Source organism: Capra hircus, chromosome 27, assembly GCF_001704415.2.
Source record: "Capra hircus breed San Clemente chromosome 27, ASM170441v1, whole genome shotgun sequence".
Lineage (NCBI taxonomy): Eukaryota > Metazoa > Chordata > Mammalia > Artiodactyla > Bovidae > Capra > Capra hircus.
The window spans coordinates 10,901,994-10,920,944 of NC_030834.1; the positions used below are offsets into that span (position 1 = coordinate 10,901,994).

Consider the following 18,951-nt stretch of genomic DNA (forward strand, 5'->3'; position numbering starts at 1 on the left):
AGATTTTTCAATTTAGTTTTATCTTTTCAAATCAGCAGCTTTTAGTTTCATTGATATTCACAGTTGTTTTCTTTGTCTATATCTCATTTATTTCTGCTGTTATCTTCATGATTCTCTTCCTTCTACTAAATTTAGGTTCCATTTCTTCTTCTTTATCTATTTGTTTTAGGTTTAAGCTTACATTGTTTTATCTTATTTTTTGAGGTAGAATTTCTATAAACTTCCCTCTCAGAACTGCTTGTAACTGATCCCATAGGTTTTGGACCATTGTGCTTTCATTTTCATTTGTCCCTAGGTAACTTTTTATTTTGTCTTTGATTTTTTTAGTGATCCATTGGTTGTTTAGTAGCATATTGTTTAGCTGTCACATGTTGCTGTATTTTTTAATAGATTTATATTGTAGATTAATTCTAATCTCATAGCATTGTGATCAGAAAAGATGCTTAATGTGACATCAGTTTTTTTATATTTACCAAAGCTCACCTTATGGCCCAGCATGTGGTTGTTCCTGGAGGATGTTCCCTGTGCACTCGGGAGGAATGTGTAGTCTGTTGCTTTTGGATGGGATGTTCTAGAAATATCAGTTAAGTTCTACTGATCTAATGTGTATTGGAATTGAAAGCCTTTGTTTCCTTATTAGTTTGCTATAGGCGTTATCTGTCCCCTGAGGAAAGAAGGGTGTAAAAGCCCCCCACAATTATTTTGTTGCAGTCAACTTCTTCCTTTATGGTTGTTTTTATTTGCCTTACATGTTCAGGTGCTCCTAAGTTGGGTGGGTACATATTTATAATTGTTATATCTTTTTTTGGAATTGAACGCTTGATTATTGTATAAGGTCCTTCTTTGTCTCTTATAACAGTCTTGATTTTAAAGTCTATTTTTCTGAAAATATCATTCCTTCCCCAGCTTTTTTTTAATTTCTATTTGTGTGGAATACCATTCCCTTACTTTGAGTCTTTAAGTTTCCCTAGCTCTGACAAGGGTCTCCTGTAGATAGCATATATACAAGTCTTATTTTTGTATCCACTCAGGCAATCTTTGTCTTTTGGTTGATGCATTTGATCCATTTACATTTAAGGTAATTATCAACATGTATTATCCTATTACCATTTGGGCTTATCTTTTCTAGATCTTTCCTTCCCTTGTGTTTCCTGCCTAGAGAAGTTCCTTTAGCATTTATTGTAAAGCTGGTTTTGTGGTGCTGAATTATCCTATGTTTTCCTTGGCTGTAAACCTTTTGATTTCTCCATCTAACCTGAACCTAGAGTCTTGCTAGGTAGAGGATTCTTGGTTGTAGTTTTTTCCTCTTCATCACTTTCAATATACTTTTCCATTGACTTTTGGCTTGTAGAGTTTCTGTTCAGAAATCAGCTGATAACCATCAGGGAGTGTGCTTGTATGTTATTTGTCACTTTCCATAGTTGCTTTTAATATATTATCTTTGTTAGTTTGATTATTATGTGTCTCAGTGTATTCCTCTTTGGGTTTATCCTGCCTGGGGCTCTCTTTGCTTCTTTGACTTGGGTAACTGTTTCCTTTCCTATGTTAGGAAAATTTTCAGCTACTATCTCTTCAAATGTTTTCTTAGGTAGCTTTTTCTTTTCTCCTTCTGTGATCCCTGTAACATGATGTTGGTGCATTTGATGTTGCCCCAGAGGACTCTTTAGGCTGTCTGCATTTCTTTTCATTCTTTTTTTCTATGTTCTGATTTGCATCACTGATTTCCACCATTTTGTCTTCCAGAGCCCTAATCCGATCTTCTGTCTCAGTTAATTCTGCTGTTGATTGCTTCTACGGCATTGTTCATCTTTGTTTATTCTTTAGTTCTTCTAGGTAGGTCTTTGGTAAACATTTCTTGCATATTCTTCATTCTTTTTTCTGAGATCTTGAGTCATCTTCAATATAGTTGTCCTGAATTCTTTTTCTGGAAGGTTACCTATCTCTACTTCATTTAGTTGTGTTTCTGGGATTTCATCTTTTCCTTCATCTGGAGATGTAATCCTCAGCATTTTCATTTTTATTCTTTCTGTGATTGTGACTTTTCTTCTGGAAGCTGTAGGATTACAGTTCTACTCTCTTCTTCTGTCTGCCCTCAGGTTGTTGAGGAAGGAACTGATGGGAGGAATTGGTGGTGTGAAAAACTGAGTCTTGCTGTGATGGGTAGGGCCGTGCTTGGTTACACTTTGATCCCGTTGTCTTCTGATGGATGAGCCTGTGCTCCCTCTTTGCTAGTTGTTTGGCCTGAGGTGATGTAGGCCAGGAACCTACAGGCTCTATGGTAGGGCAAATGGTGACCTCCAAGAAGGCTCTTGCCAAGGGGCACCTCCTAGAATTGCTGCTTCAAATGTCCCTGTCCCAGCAATGAGCCACTGCCAACCCATATCTCAGCAGAAAACTTTCCAAACCCAGCTGGTAGGTCTGATTCAGTCTCCTATGTGGTCACTGCTCCTCTCCCCTGGGTCTTGTTGCACACAAGGTTTTGTTTGTGCCCTGCAAGAATAGAGTCTCTGTTTGCCCCAGTCCTGTGCAAGTCCTGCAGTCAAATCCTGCTCTCCTTCAAAGTCAGATTTCTTGGGGATTCCTAGTCACTTGGCTAGATCCCTGGGTTGTGAAGCTTGACAGAACAAGGTTCACAAGGGGCTCAGAACCTTCACAGCAATGGGAGAACTTCTTTGGTATTGTTGCTCTCCAGTTTGTGGGTCACCAAGCATCAGCTGGATATGGGATTTCATTTTGTCATGATTGAGCTCTTCCTAACATCTTGTTTGAAAAATCAAAACAAACAAAACACAACAATCAACAAGAGAAAACTCCTTTGTCTCTGGACATGGAGTATCCATTTTTGTTGGTTCCATATCCTCCTGTTGATGTTTGTTCAACAGCTAGTTGTGATTTTCTTTGTAGGGACCCTTTGGATTTTCCTAGTTTGAGTTCCTTAAGCTTCTTAAATCTGCATGTGCTCAGATTCCTAAGGTTTGTGACACTGATTTTCTTGAATAAGCTCTCTATCCCTTTCTCTCTTCACTTTCTGAGACACCCATAGTGCATATGGTGGTTATTTGGTCACAGTCTTCTTTTCTACATTTTGTTTTTGTTTTTCACTTCTGTGAAAAAAAATGTTTCATTTGACTTGTCTTCATTTCTGATTGCTTCCTTTGCCTGAAAAAGTGTCATTTTAATTACCCTCAGTAAATATTAAAGTTTATAGTTTGCATTGATATGTAATCAGGATTATTTTTAATATTTTATTACTCTATCGATATTTATTTCGGATATTTTCAGATACTTCAGTTCAGTTTGCTCACTCAGTCGTGTCCGACCCTTTGCAACCCCATGAATTGCAGCACACCAGGCCTCCCTGTCCAACACCAACTCCCAGAGTTCACTCAGACTCCTGCCATCGAGTCGGTGATGCCATCCAGCCATCTCATCTTCTGTTGTCCCCTTTTCCTCCTGCCCCCAATCCCTGCCAGCATCAGAGTCTTTTCCAGTGAGTCAGCTCTTCATGTGAGGTAGCCAAAGTACTGGAGTTTCTGCTTTAGCATCATACCTTCCAAAGAAATCCCAGGGCTGATCTCCTTCAGAATGGACTGTTTGGATCTCCTTGCAGTCCAAGGGACTCTCAAGAGTATTCTCCAACACCACAGTTCAAAAGCATCAATTCTTCAGCACTCAGCCTTCTTCACAATCCAACTCTCACATCCATACATGACCACTGGAAAAACCATAGCTTTGACTAGACGGACCTTTGTTGGCAAAGTAATGCCTTGCTTTTCAATATGCTATCTAAGTTGGTCATAACTTTCCTTCCAAGGAGTAAACGTCTTTAATTTCATGGCTGAAATAAACATCTGCAGTGATTTTGGAGCCCCAAAAATAACATCTGACACTGTTCCCACTGTTTCCCCAACTATTTCCCATGAAGTGATGGGACCAGATGCCATGATCTTCATTTTCTGAATGTTGAGTTTTAAGCCAACTTTTTCACTTTCCTCTTTCACTATCATCAAGAGGCTTTTTGGTTCCTCTTCACTTTCTGCCCTAAGGGTGGTGTTATCTGCTTATCTGAGCTTATTGATATTTCTCCCAGCAATCTTGATTCCAGCTTGTGCTTCTTCCAGCCCAGTGTTTCTCATGATGTACTCTGCATATAAGTTAAATGAGCAGGGTGACAGTATACAGCCTTGATGCACTCCTGAGGCTTGATCATGCCTTGGCATTGCCGGGACCAGCGTGAGGAACTCCACCCATGGCACACTCCTTTTCCTATTTGGAACCAGTCTGTTGTTCTATGTCCAGTTCTAACTGTTGCTTCCTGACCTGCATACAGGTTTCTCAACAAGCAGGTCAGGTGGTCTGGTATTCCCATCTCTTTCAGAACTTTCCACAGTTTATTGTGATCCACATAGTCAAAGGCTTTTGCATAGTCAATAAAGCAGAAAGAGATGCTTTTCTGGAACTCTTTTGCTTTTTTGATGATTCAGCAGATGTTGGCAATTTGATTCTTGGTTCCTCTGTCTTTCTGAAACCAGCTTGAACATCTGGAAGTCCACGGTTCACATATTGTTGAAGCCTGGCTTGGAAAATTTTGAGCATTACTTTACTAGCATGTGAGATGAGTGCAATTGTGCAGTAGTTGGAGCATTCTTTGGCATTGCCTTTCTTTGGGATTGTAATGCAAACGGACCTTTTCCAGTCCTGTGGCCATTGCTGAGTTTTCCAAATTTGCTGGCATATTGAGTGCAGCACTTTCACAGCATCATCTTTCAGGATTTGAAATAGCTCTACTGGAATTCCATCACTACACTAGCTTTGTTTGCAGTGATGCTTTCTAAGGCCCACTTGACTTCACATTCCAGGATGTCTGGCTCTAGATGAGTGATCACACCATCGGGATTATCTTGGTCAAGAAGGTCTTTTTTGTTCAGTTCTTCTGTGTATTCTTGCCGACTCTTCTTAATATCTTCTGTTTCTGTAAGGTCCATACCATTTCTGTCCTTTATCGAGCCCATCTTTGCATGAAATGTTCCCTTGGTATCTCTAATTTTCTTGAAGAGATCTCTAGTCTTTCCCATTCTGTTATTTTCCTCTATTTCTTTGCATTGATCACTGAGGAAGGCTTTCTTATCTCTTCCTGCTATGCTTGGGAACTCTGCATTCAGATGCTTATATCTTTCCTTTGCTCCTTTGCTTTTCACTTCTCTTCTTTTCACAGCCTTCTCAGACAGCCATTTTGCTTTTTTGCATTTCTTTCCCATGGGTATGGTCTTGATCCCTGTCTCCTGTACAGTGTCACGAACCTCATTCCATAGTTCATCAGGCACTCTATCTATCAGATCTAGGCCCTTAAATCTATTTCTCAATTCTACTGTATAATCGTAAGGAATTTGATTTAGGTCATACCTGAATGGTCTAGTGGTTTTCCCTACTTTCTTCAATTTAAGTCTAAATTTGGCAATAAAGAGCTCATGATGTGAGTCACAGTCGGCTACCGTTCTTGTTTTTGCTGAGTGTATAGAGCTTCTCCATCTTTGGCTACAAAGAAAATAATCCATCTGATTTCAGTGTTGACCATCTGGTGATGTCCATGTGTAGAGTCTTCTCTTGTGTTGTTGGAAGAGGGTGTTTGCCATGACCAGTGTGTTCTCTTGGCAAATCTCTATTAGCCTTTGCCATGCTTCATTCTGCATTCCAAAGCCAAATTTGCCTGTTACTCCAGGTGTTTCTTGACTTCCTACTTTTGCATTCCAGTCCCCTATAATGAAAGGGTCATCTTTTGGGGGTGTTTGTTCTAAAAGATCTTGTAAGTCTTCATAGAACCATTCAACTTCAGCTTCTTCAGCTTTATTGGTTGGGGCATAGACTTTGATAACTGTGATATTAGATGGTTTGCCTTGGAAATGAACAGAGATCATTCTGTCATTTTTGAGATTGCATCCAAGTACTGCATTTCAGACTCTTTTGTTGACCATGATGGCTACTCCGTTTCTTCTAAGGGATTCCTGCCTACAGTGGTTGATATAATGGTTTTAAGATACTTCAGATACTTAAGGATAGGTAATTATGTAAAGCCAATTAAGTTAGTTGATTCTATCATTACACTAAAATGGAAAATTATTTTATTATATCAATAGATGCAGAAAATGCATTTGGCAATTTTAAGACCTTTTATGATTAAACTCACCAAAATTGTAAGAGCAGCACACTAGAACTTCACAAAGATCATTTAGAAAAAAATAGAATGTACATCAAATTTAATGTTTAGAGATGAAGTGCTTCCCACTAAGATTTGGAACAAGGCAAGAATTTAACTTGCTGTTCTTATTCAGTTTTGTGCCCATGTGCAAAACTGATGATACCAAATACTGTGAGGACTTATAGCAATAGGAACTGTCATGCATGTTGATGAATTAGGCTTTAGACAGTTTGGTGATCTCTTATAAAATTCACATTGCCTTACTTCATGATCCATTAGTTATCCCCTATACCATGTAGAAAATTTCACTGAAAACTTGTATCCATAGAAAGTTGGGCCTGATTGCATATAGCAACTCTATTTATAATTGCCAGAAATTAAAAGCACACAACATGTTCTTTAATACATGAGAGGATAAAGAAACAAGTTGAGACACAAAGAGAAATTTTATTCAGTATTCAAACAATTAGTCATCAAGCAATATAAAGACATGGAGGAATTTTCAATGCATAGTGGTTAGTAAAAGAAGCCAGTTTGAAAAGTCTACACACTGTATCATTTCAAATCTATTACACTCTGGGAAAGGCAAAACTATGGAGATAGTTAAAAACATCATTGATTACCAACCAGGGCTTTGTGTGTTGCTTTCATCACTACTCAAGTTTTATTTTTTAATGCTAATATTTTTCCTTTAGGAAAACATTGATTTTATCCTACAACTATTTCTGACATTAAAACTGACTGCCAACCTCTACTCTAGATTTTTAATCTTTGCTCTTAGGTTTTTGTTGTCAATTTTGTACATTTAAAAACCCAAACTTCACTACCCAAGTTTACCTGAGAGCGAGATTACAGGCTTGACCACTCTCTCTTCCTCTGGACTCTCCTTTTTCTCCACCAGGTGGCCTCTGTCTCTTTTCTCCCCCATCTCTTCTCTATCCAACTCTGTGAATCTCTGTGTTCCAGACGGTGGAGAACACCTAAGGAACTGGTTACTGGCAGGATTTGTCTCTCTCCTTCTCATTCCTCTCTCTTATCCTCCTGGTCACCTCTGTCTACTTCCTCCCTCTCCTCTGCCCCGTATAACTCTGTAAATACCTCTGAGTGGTCCAGACTATAGAGCGCACATAAGGAAGTGACTACTGGCTAGCTTGCTCTCTCCTCTTTTGATCTCACCGCATCTCATTCCAGTCACCTCTAACTACCCCCTCCCTCTTCTCTTCTCCTTGTAACTCAGTGAACCTCTCTGAGTGTCCCTCAATGTGGAGAAACTTTTCATCTTTAACCTAGATGTTTTATCATCGGTGCTGTATAGATGGAGAAGCCTAGAGGCTACTGTAAAAATAAAACTGAAAACCAGAAGCAGGAGGCTTAAATCCAAAGCCTGAAAACATTAGAGAACTCTTGAATTCAGGGAACTTTAAGCAATAGGAGCTCATCAAATGCCTTCATACCTACACCGAAACCAAGCTCCACCCAAGGGCCAACAAGTTCCAAAACAAGACATACCACGCAAATTCTCCAGCAACACAGGAACACCCCCCTGAGCTTCAATATACAGGCAGCTCAAAATTATCCCAAAACCTTTGATGTCTCATAACCCATTACGGGTCACTCTACTGCACTCCAGAGAGAAGAAACCCAGCTCCACCCACCAGAACTCCAACACAAGCCTCCCTAACCAGGAAACCTTGACAAGCCACTGATAGAACCCCACCCACAGTGAGGAAGCTCCATAATAAAGAGAACTCCACAAATTACCAGAATATAAAAAGGCCACCCCAAACGCAGCAATATAACCAAGATGAAGAGACAGAGGAATACTCAGCAGGTAAAGGAACAGGAGAGTTGCCCACCAAACCAAACAAAAGAGGAAGAAGTAGGGAATCTACCTGAGAAGGAATTCTGAATATTGATAGTGAAAATGATCCAAAATCTTGAAATCAAAATGGAATCACAGATAAATAGCCTAGAGACAAGGATTGAGAAGATGCAAGAAAGGTTTAACAAGGACCTAGAAGAAATAAAAGAGTCAAAACATAATGAATAATGCAATAAATGAGATCAGAAACACTCTGGGGGCAACAAATAGTAGAATAACGGAGGCAGAAGATAGGATTAGTGAAATAGAAGATAGAATGGTAGAAATAAATGAATCAGAGAGGAAACAAGAAAAACGAATTAAAAGAAATGAGGACAATCTCAGAGACCTCCAGGAAATATGAAACGCTCCAACATTCAAATTATAGGAGTCCCAGAAGAAGAAGACAGAAAGAAAGATCATGAGAAAATCCTTGAGGAGATAATAGTTGAAAACTTCCCTAAAATGGGGAAGGAAATAATCACCCAAGTCCAAGAAACACAGAGAGTTCCAAATAGGATAAACCCAAGCCAAAACACCCCAAGACACATATTAATCAAATTAACAAAGATCAAACACAAAGAACAACTATTAAAAGCAGCAAGGGAAAAACAACAAATAACACCCAAGGGGATTCCCATAAGGATAACAGCTGATCTTTCAATAGAAACTCTTCAGGCCAGGAGGGAATGGCAAGACATACTTAAAGTGATGAAAGACAATAACCTACAGCCCAGAATACTGTACCCAGCAAGGATCTCATTCAAATACGAAGGAGAAATCAAAAGCTTTACAGACAAGCAAAAGCTGAGAGAATTCAGCACCACCAAACCAGCTCTCCAACAAATTCTAAAGGATATTCTCTAGACAGGAAACACGAAAAGGGTGTATAAACCTGAACCCCAAACAATAAAGTAAATGGTAACGGGATCATACTTATCAATAATTACCTTAAACGTAAATGGGTTGAACGCCCCAAACAAAAGACAAAGACTGGCCAAATGGATACAAAAACAAGACCCCTCTATATGCTGCTTACAAGAGACCCACCTCAAAACAAGGGACACATACAGACTGAAAGTGAAGGGCTGGAAAAAGATATACCACACAAATAGAGACCAAAAGAAAGCAGGAGTGGCAATACTCATATCTGATAAAATAGACTTTAAAACAAAGGCTGTGAAAAGAGACAAAGAAGGCCACTACATAATGATCAAAGGAACAATCCAAGAAGAAGATATAACAATTATAAATATATATGCACCCAATATAGGAGCACCGCAATATGTAAGACAAATGCTAACAAGTATGAAAGGGGAAATCGACAATAACACAATAATAGTGGGAGACTTTAATACCCCACTCACACCTATGGACAGATCAACTAAACAGAAAATCAACAAAGAAATGCAAACTTTAAATGATACATTAGATCAGTTAGACCTAATTGATATCTATAGGACATTTCACCCCAAAACAATGAATTTCACCTTTTTCTCAAGTGCTCATGGAACCTTCTCCAGGATAGATCACATCCTGGGCCATAAATCTAAACTTGATAAATTCAAAAAAATCAAAATCATTCCAAGCATCTTTTCTGACCATAATGCAGTAAGATTAGATCTCAATTACAGGAGAAAAACTATTAAAAATTCCAACATATGGAGGTTGAACAACTCACTTCTGAATAACCAACAAATCACAGAAGAAATCAAAAAAGAAATCAAAATATGCATAGAAACTAATGAAAATGAAAACACAACAACCCAAAACCTGTGGGACACTATAAAAGCAGTGCTAAGAGGAAAGTTCATAGCAATACAGGCACACCTCAAGAAACAAGAAAAAAGTCAAATAAGTAACCTAACTCTACAACTAAAGCAACTAGAAAAGGAAGAATTGGAGAACCCCAGAGTTAGTAGAAGGAAAGAAATCTTAAAAATTAGGGCAGAAATAAATGCAAAAGAAACAAAAGAGACCATAGCAAAAATCAACAAAGCCAAAAGCTGGTTCTTTGAAAGGATAAATAAAATTGACAAACCATTAGCCAGACTCATCAAGAAGCAAAGAGAGAAAAATCAAATCAATAAAATTAGAAATGAAAATGGAGAGATCACAACAGACAACACAGAAATACAAAGGATCATAAGAGACTACTATCAGCAGTTGTATGCCAACAAAATGGACAATGTGGAAGAAATGGACAAATTCTTAGAAAAGTACAATTTTCCAAAACTGAACCAGGAAGAAATAGAAAATCTTAACAGACCCATCACAAGCACGGGAATTGAAACTGTAATCAGAAATCTTCCAGCAAACAAAAGCCCAGCTCCAGACGGCTTCACAGCTGAATTCTACCAAAAATTTCGAGAAGAGCTAACACCTATCCTCCTCAAACTCTTCCAGAAAATTGCAGAGGAAGGTAGACTTCCAAACTCATTCTATGAGGCCACCATCACCCTAATACCAAAACCTGACAAAGATGTCACAAAAAAAGAAAACTACAGGCCAATATCACTGATGAACATAGATGCAAAAATCCTCAACAAAATTCTAGCAATCAGAATCCAACAACACATTAAAAAGATCATACACCATGACCAAGTGGGCTTTATCCCAGGGATGCAAGGATTCTTCAATATCCGCAAATCAATCAATGTAATTCACCGCATTAACAAACTGAAAAATAAAAACCATATGATTATCTCAATAGATGCAGAGAAGGCCTTTGACAAAATTCAACATCCATTTATGATAAAAACTCTCCTGAAAGCAGGAATAGAAGGAACATACCTCAACATAATAAAAGCTATATATGACAAACCCACAGCAAACATTATCCTCAATGGTGAAAAATTGAAAGCATGTCCCCTAAAGTCAGGAACAAGACAAGGGTGTCCACTTTCACCGCTACTATTCAACATAGTTCTGGAAGTTTTGGCCACAGCAATCAGAGCAGAAAAAGAAATAAAAGGAATCCAAATTGGAAAAGAAGAAGTAAAACTCTCACTGTTTGCAGATGACATGATCCTCTACATGGAAAACCCTAAAGACTCCACCAGAAAATTACTAGAGCTAATCAATGAATATAGTAAAGTTGCAGGATATAAAATCAACACACAGAAATCCCTTGCATTCCTATACACGGATAACGAGAAAGTAGAAAAAGAAATTAAGGAAACAATTCCATTCACCATTGCAACGAAAAGAATAAAATACTTAGGAACATATCTACCTAAAGAAACTAAAGACCTATATATAGAAAACTATAAAACACTGATGAAAGAAATCAAAGAGGACACTAATAGATGGAGAAATATACCATGTTCATGGATTGGAAGAATCAATATAGTGAAAATGAGTATACTACCCAAAGCAAATTACAACTTCAATGCAATCCCTATCAAGCTACCAGCCATATTTTTCACAGAACTAGAACAAATAATTTCAAGATTTGTATGGAAATACAAAAAACCTCGAATAGCCAAAGCAATCTTGAGAAAGAAGAATGGAACTGGAGGAATCAACTTGCCGGACTTCAGGCTCTACTACAAAGCCACAGTCATCAAGACAGTATGGTCCTGGCACAAAGACAGACATATAGATCAATGGAACAAAATAGAAAGCCCAGAGATAAATCCACACACATATGGACACCTTATCTTTGACAAAGGAGGCAAGAATATACAATGGAGTAAAGACAATCTCTTTAACAAGTGGTGCTGGGAAAACTGGTCAACCACTTGTAAAAGAATGAAACTAGATCACTTTCTAACACCGCACACAAAAATAAACTCAAAATGGATTAAAGATCTAAATGTAAGATCAGAAACTATAAAACTCCTAGAGGAGAACATAGGCAAAACACTCTCCGACAAAAATCACAGCAGGATCCTCTATGATCCACCTCCCAGAATTCTGGAAATAAAAGCAAAAATAAACAAATGGGATCTAATTAAAATTAAAAGCTTCTGCACAACAAAGGAAAATATAAGCAAGGTGAAAAGACAGTCTTCTGAATGGGAGAAAATAATAGCAAATGAAGCAACTGACAAACAACTAATCTCAAAAATATACAAGCAACTAAGGTAGCTCAATTCCAGAAAAATAAATGACCCAATCAAAAAATGGGCCAAAGAACTAAATAGACATTTCTCCAAAGAAGACATACGGATGGCTAACAAACACATGAAAAGATGCTCAGCATCACTCATTATTAGAGAAATGCAAATCAAAACCACAATGAGGTACCACTTCACACCAGTGAGAATGGCTGCGATCCAAAAATCTGCAAGCAATAAATGCTGGAGAGGGTGTGGAGAAAAGGGAACCCTCTTACACTGTTGGTGGGAATGCAAACTAGTACAGCCACTATGGAGAACAGTCTGGAGATTCCTTAAATAAATTGCAAATAGAACTACCTTATGACCCAGCATCCCATTACTGGGCATACACACCAAGGAAACCAGAATTGAAAGAGACACATGTACCCCATTGTTCATCGCAGCACTGTTTATAATAGCCAGGACGTGGAAACAACCTAGATGTCCATCAGCAGATGAATGGATAAGAAAGCTGTGGTACATATACACAATGGAGCATTACTCAGCCGTTAAAAAGAATACATTTGAGTCAGTTCTGATGAGATGGATGAAACTGGAGCCGATTATACAGAGTGAAGTAAGCCAGAAAGAAAAACACCAATACAGTATACTAACACATATATATGGAATTTAGGAAGATGGCAATGACGACCCTGTATGCAAGACAGGAAAAAAGACACAGCTGTGTATAACAGACTTTTGGACTCAGAGGGAGAGGGAAAGGGTGGGATGATTTGGGAGAATGGCATTCTAACATGTATACTATCATGTAAGAATTGAATCGCCAGTCTATGTCTGACGCAGGATACAGCATGCATGGGGCTGGTGCATGGGGATGACCCAGAGAGATGTTGTGGGGAGGGAAGTTGGAGGGGGGTTCATGTTTGGGAACGCATGTAAGAATTAAAGATTTTAAAATTTTAAAAATAAAAAACTAAAAAAAAATAAAAATAAAGATAAAACTGACTGCCAGTTGAACTCTTAAGAATCTGTGTATTTTCAAAGTGTTTAAATAAAAGTATTGTAGCTACTGAAACGATGATGAATCTTCTCAGAATATTTTTCTGGTTTATTATAATTAAATCAGTAACATGTATGAAAACATATATTATTAATAGTATTGTTTATATATGAATGCCATTTGTATTGAGAGTACTATTATCCTAAAAGAATAACAAAATCTAACTTTGCCAATGTTCTTAAGAAAATAATGAGCTTTATATAAAAGTTTATTAAATTAGTATTTGCATTTAGATAATATAGCCACAATTACATGAAAAAACAAGGATTGAAAAAAATAACTTGAACAACCATTCTGTTTTTTATTTCATTTAGTATTCAAAGATGATAACTTTAGAGGCATTTTCAGTTCTTTTCGCGCAATTACTTGGAATTATGCTGGGATTAAAGTATAATAATAACATCTACGAATGTTCCTGTCCAGGAATTGCATGCATAATGAATCCTGAAGCAATGTAAGATGTGACTTTTATCAAAACTTTGTCTTCTTTTGGGAGATATTTATAGCATTTCTTGATGTACGATATCTTTGATATAACATAGATAAAAGCATTTTTACTAAATACCTATGAATTATTTTAATGTTTATTAAAAGGAATGAGTATTTGATATTATAGAAAATGTGCTTCTTGTTTCTATGTTCAGCGCTGTATGTAGTATCAAGTCTTTGATGATGAGTTCTTGTGAAGCACTGGAATCTTGATGTGAGATTTATTCACCCTATCAAAAAAACTTTTAGCATGTACAGTTACAAGAATTGTGTTAGTCTATCATGTGAATGATTAACAAGATAGAAAAGTGTTATATATTTTATATTAGTCTATCAGGGACAGAATTTTAAAGTCAACATGAGAATCAGCAAAATTTAAATGATTTACATTAAGTGCCTAGAGAAAATAAATAGGGAATACATGGAGAAGAGAAACTTTATGATAAAAAAGGAGGGTCTAGGAATCTTTGTTGGAGAAGGCAATGGCACCCTACTCCAGTACTCTTGCCTGGAAAATCCCAGGCGGAGCAGCCTGGTAGGCTACAGTCCATGAGGTCGCTAAGAGTCAGACACGACTGAGCGACTTCCTTTTCACTTTTCACGCATTGGAGAAGGAAATGTCAACCCACTCCAGTGTTCTTGCCTGGAGAATCCCAGGGACGGGGGAGCCTGTTGGGCTGCTGTCTATGGGGTTGCAGAGTCGGACACGACTGAAGCGACTTAGCAGCAGCAGCAGCAGGAAGCTTTCTATGAGACAAACTCATGTTGGAACCTGAAAGAGAAGAAAGAAGTCTGGTCACATGAAGAACTTGTGGAAAACTTTTCAGGGAAAGACAGTAAAGTGATACATGGATATGAAGAAATGTTTAAAACTCAAAAGACTGGAAAGGATAAAACAAACCAAAAGAAATGACTGAAATTATATGGAAGAATATTAAAAGCATAGAACATTTTTTTAAAGATGGTAAAATACAATCAGGTTAACGAATCATGATTCAGAGAAAGAGGTCCAGGAAGGACTAGAAAATGTAGGAAAGGAGCTAAGCAAGCAATCGTGATGCAGAAATTGGGATTTTATGATAAATGTAACAAAATACATTTGAATAGATTTATGCAGCATGGATAATAAAATATGTTTTGTAACATGAATGTTAAAAATTTCACATAGAATAACAATAAGGTAATACAGTTACTGAATTAAGTCCTATGGACCCTAGCTTCTCTGCCTGGACAGGGGACGGTTCTTGTTTTGCTTTATTCAAGAAGCAGAGTAATGAAACGGAAGCTGAGATACCTCAACAGATAAAATTTCTTCAATGGACAAAGAATGAGGAAGTTCACAGATGAACTTCTCACCCACGTGGTGATAGGGATTTACTCTTAAAAAGTAAAGACGAAGGAAGGAAGAGTGAGGCTAGTGATACAGAAGCATATGCATTAGTCCTCCAGGGAAGGGGCAGGGCTTTTTCAAAGGAGTGGGGTGCCTACATTTATCAATCCTTTTTGAACAATAATGCCCATTTATGGGCACTGGTAGGTGTGTCATTTAACACTCTAGGTAGTAAATAAACATACAATGAGACTCACAGTCTCTTGGAGTTCTGATTGCTCACCATCTTGGACCCAGCTATTTCTTTCTTTCTTTTATTATTTTTGTTTGTTTACTTTTTTTCATTTCTTTGTTGCTTCCTTTCTTATCTCTGGACCCTTTACTTTAGAGATTTATGGTAACTCTTGCTAAATGTGCAGGGTGATAGGTTTTGAGCAAAGACTGGAGCAAATTTTGAGCAAAGATTGGGGCAGCTTTGCCAATGGTATTTGGTAAATGATGATTCTCATAGTATACAGCAGTTTTGTAAGTTTGAGAGAAAGGGAGATGAGAAAGCTCTGGTCAGAGGGACTTGCTTGCTGGGTCCCATGGGACTCTAATAATCACAATTGAAGAGGTAAGTTCTTGGCCAGCTGTCTCCCCAGGACACTGCACAGAGAGGAGATTGAAACACACACCAGACTTCCTGTGCAAGTGGCCTATTACCATGTCCAGGGGATTTTGTCTGAAAGGGAAATTTCCTGTTTGGCACACATCTTACAGCCTTTGGTGATTCTCTCAACAAACAGAGCCCAGTGTCCCTAATGTCACCCTCCCATTTGCTTTCTCCAGTTCCTGAAGAAAGCACCCCAAATTTTGAGAATGCCACCCATCATTCTTCTCTATCTTGTCTTCCTCTGTTGACCTGCAGAACATGCGCTTGCACTCAGAGGCGTCTGTAATTTGCATACTTTAAAGGCTGCTAACTGAAGGTCGGGTTTCCAATCATCTCAATCTTAGGTGCTAAGTCAGGTCCTTCATTTTAGGACATTGACAGATCTGATCATACGCTTAACAACTCAAAGACACTGATAATGAAATTTGCTGATGCTTGGACAATATGAAAATTTTCAAAGAAAAGCAAAATCTAGGATCGTCTTAAAATGACTAGATTCATCTTGTTTATCACCACTCTTTCAAGACTGGGAGAGATGACTGTTTTGTCTAGAGTTAGATAAACAAGAGACAATTAAGTTAAATGCAGAAACAACAGAATAGATTCCAAACAAAAGAATAAGATAATATATCATAAAATGACCATAATCAAATGGATATAAATTAATTACCCAGTAAAGAATTCAAAATAATATACTGAAAGATGCTCACCAAGATAAGGAGAAGACTGGATGAACAATGTGAGAACATAAAACCACAGGAAGTATAAAGAAATACTGCATGGAAGTCAGAGGACTGAAGAATGCAAAACTGAACTGAAATATACAATAGACTATTGTAGTGATAAACTAAAAAGAGCATAGAAACGATTAACAAACTCAGCAAAAGCAAAAATGACTGCACAAACATTAAGGTAAGGGAATTATAAGACAACATCATGTGGACCAATAATCACATTATATAGGTTCCAGAAGAGTGAGAAAGGGACAGAAAACTTTTTTGAAGAAATAATGGCTAAATTGTTCCCTAACTTGGGAAAGGAGACAGACATCCAGATTTAAAGAGCCCAGAATTGTAAATAAAATTAATTCAATGAGACCCACACCAAGAAACATAATTAAAACATCAAACGTTAAAGACAGGAAGCGTCTTAGGAGCAGCAGCTTGTTACATACAAAGGAACCTGTTATAAGAACAGGAGGAGCTTTGACAACGGTCACATTGCAGGCCAGTAGGTAGTGATATGGTAAATTCACAATGCTGAAAGAAAAAGACTACTTTTACCAAGCAAAGCTGTCATTCAGAATTGAAGAGATGAGAGTTTTACAGACATGCAAAATCTAAAGGAGTTTAACACCATTAGTCCAACCTTAGTATAAATAGTAAATGGAGTTCTTTACAGTTTAGAAGAGGTACTAATTAGGAAAAGGAAAACATAATAAGTATAAGTCTCAATGGTAAAAGTAAATATATACTGAAATTCAGAATAATTGAATAAACAAAGTAGGCAATTGGGCTTCCCTTGTGTCTAAACTGGTAAAGAATCTGCCTACAATGTGAGAGACCTGGGTTTGATCCCTGGGTTGGGAAGATCCCCTGGAGAAGGGAATGGCTACCCACTCCAGTATTCTGACCTGGAGAATTGCATGGACTATATAGTCCACGGCGTTGCAAAGAGACAGACATGAATGAGTGGCTTTCACTTTCACTTTCAGAGCAGGTAATTAAAGATAACATGGTTTGCATAAAAGTCAAGAGTCATGAAAATTACAACTATAATATTGTGATAAGCTATATGTAACATTAAAAGTTATCAAATGTCATACAAAGCATAAAACCTGTTGAGGAAAATAAAGTCAAAATATAGAGTGCATTCAAATCTTTGTTATCTACTTAGACTGTGAGAGATATATATTGTTATGTGCAAGCCTCATGGTAACCATAAAACAAAAACAAAACAAAAATCAAACCAAATCCATAACCAAATAAAAAAGTGGAAGCACAAAAGAGAAAAACAGAAAAGAAGGAATTCAGGAAGAGAGCAAGAGCAGAGCAAAGCATCAGAGGAACTACAAAGTGGCCAGAAAAGAAGGAGCAGAATGACCATAAGTCCATGCATCAATAATCACTTTTAAAGCAAATGTATCAAATTTTCCACTCAAAAGACAGGATGGATGATGAATGAAAAGCAAGACCCACCACTCTCATACCTACAAGTGATTCCAGGCAGGTGTAAGGACACACAAACTAAAAGTGAAAGATGGAAAAAGATATTCCATGTAAATAGAAACCCAAAGAAAGCTGGAGTGACTATACTAATATCAGATAAAATGGACTTTAAAACAAATACTGATAGTAAGAGATAAAGAAGGGTACTGCTTATTGATATCAGGAAAAATACAGTAAGAAGAAATAACATTTATTAATATGTATACACTCAACATTTGTTGTTTTTATTGTTTCATTGTTTAGTTGCAAACTCATGTCCAACTCTTTTGCAGCCTCATAGACTATAGCCCACCAGGCTCCTCTGTCCATGGGATTTCCCAGACTAGAATACTGGAATAGGTTGCCATTTCCTTCTCCAGGGTATCCTCCTGACCCAGGGATCAAATCCACGTCTCCTGCTTGGCAGACAGATTCTTTACCAATGAGTCACAGGGAAGCCTCCACTCAACACAGAATCAACTAAATACTTTAAGCAAATATGGACAGGAATAAAAGGAGAAACAGACAGTAATATAATAATAGTAGGAAACTTTAAGTACCTATGTATTTCATCAGATAGACCATCCAGGCAGAATGTCAAAAAAGAAACATTGGCTGTAATGAAACCTCAGGCCTGATAGATTGACCCATATTACAGAACATTCCACCCAACAGAAATAGAACTCACATTCTTCTCAAATGTATTTGAAGCATTCTCCTGAATAGATCATATATTACACCACAAAACAAGTTTCAACCAATTAAAGAATTTCAAAACCATATTCAACATCTTTACTAAACCAAATAATATTAACCTGGACATAAATTAAAAGAAGAAAATGGGAAAAAATCAATAATATGTGAAGACTAAACAAGGTACCACTAAATAACCGTGTGCCAACAAAGAAATAAAACTCAAAAAGGACCTTGAGAGCAACAAAAATGGAAATACAACATACTGAAATTTATGCCATGCAGACAAAGCAGTTGTAAGTAGAAGTTTATGGTGATAAATCACGATTTCAAGGAAAAGCTAAAAAACAAAAACAAAAAAGAAGGACAAGTGAAGTCCAAGTTAGTAGATGAAAG

At 37.4% G+C, this 18,951-nt stretch overlaps 1 protein-coding gene across 1 annotated transcript in view; it reads left to right on the top strand.

The window, feature by feature from the left end:
• Nucleotides 1-18,951, top strand: part of LOC102186109 (disintegrin and metalloproteinase domain-containing protein 18-like) — a 129,315-nt gene that overhangs the window by 54,794 nt on the left and 55,570 nt on the right. The window contains exon 11 of the mRNA XM_018041817.1: nucleotides 13,496-13,635. Coding sequence (XP_017897306.1) covers nucleotides 13,496-13,635 — 140 coding nt within the window. The remainder of the gene's footprint in view (nucleotides 1-13,495; nucleotides 13,636-18,951) is intronic.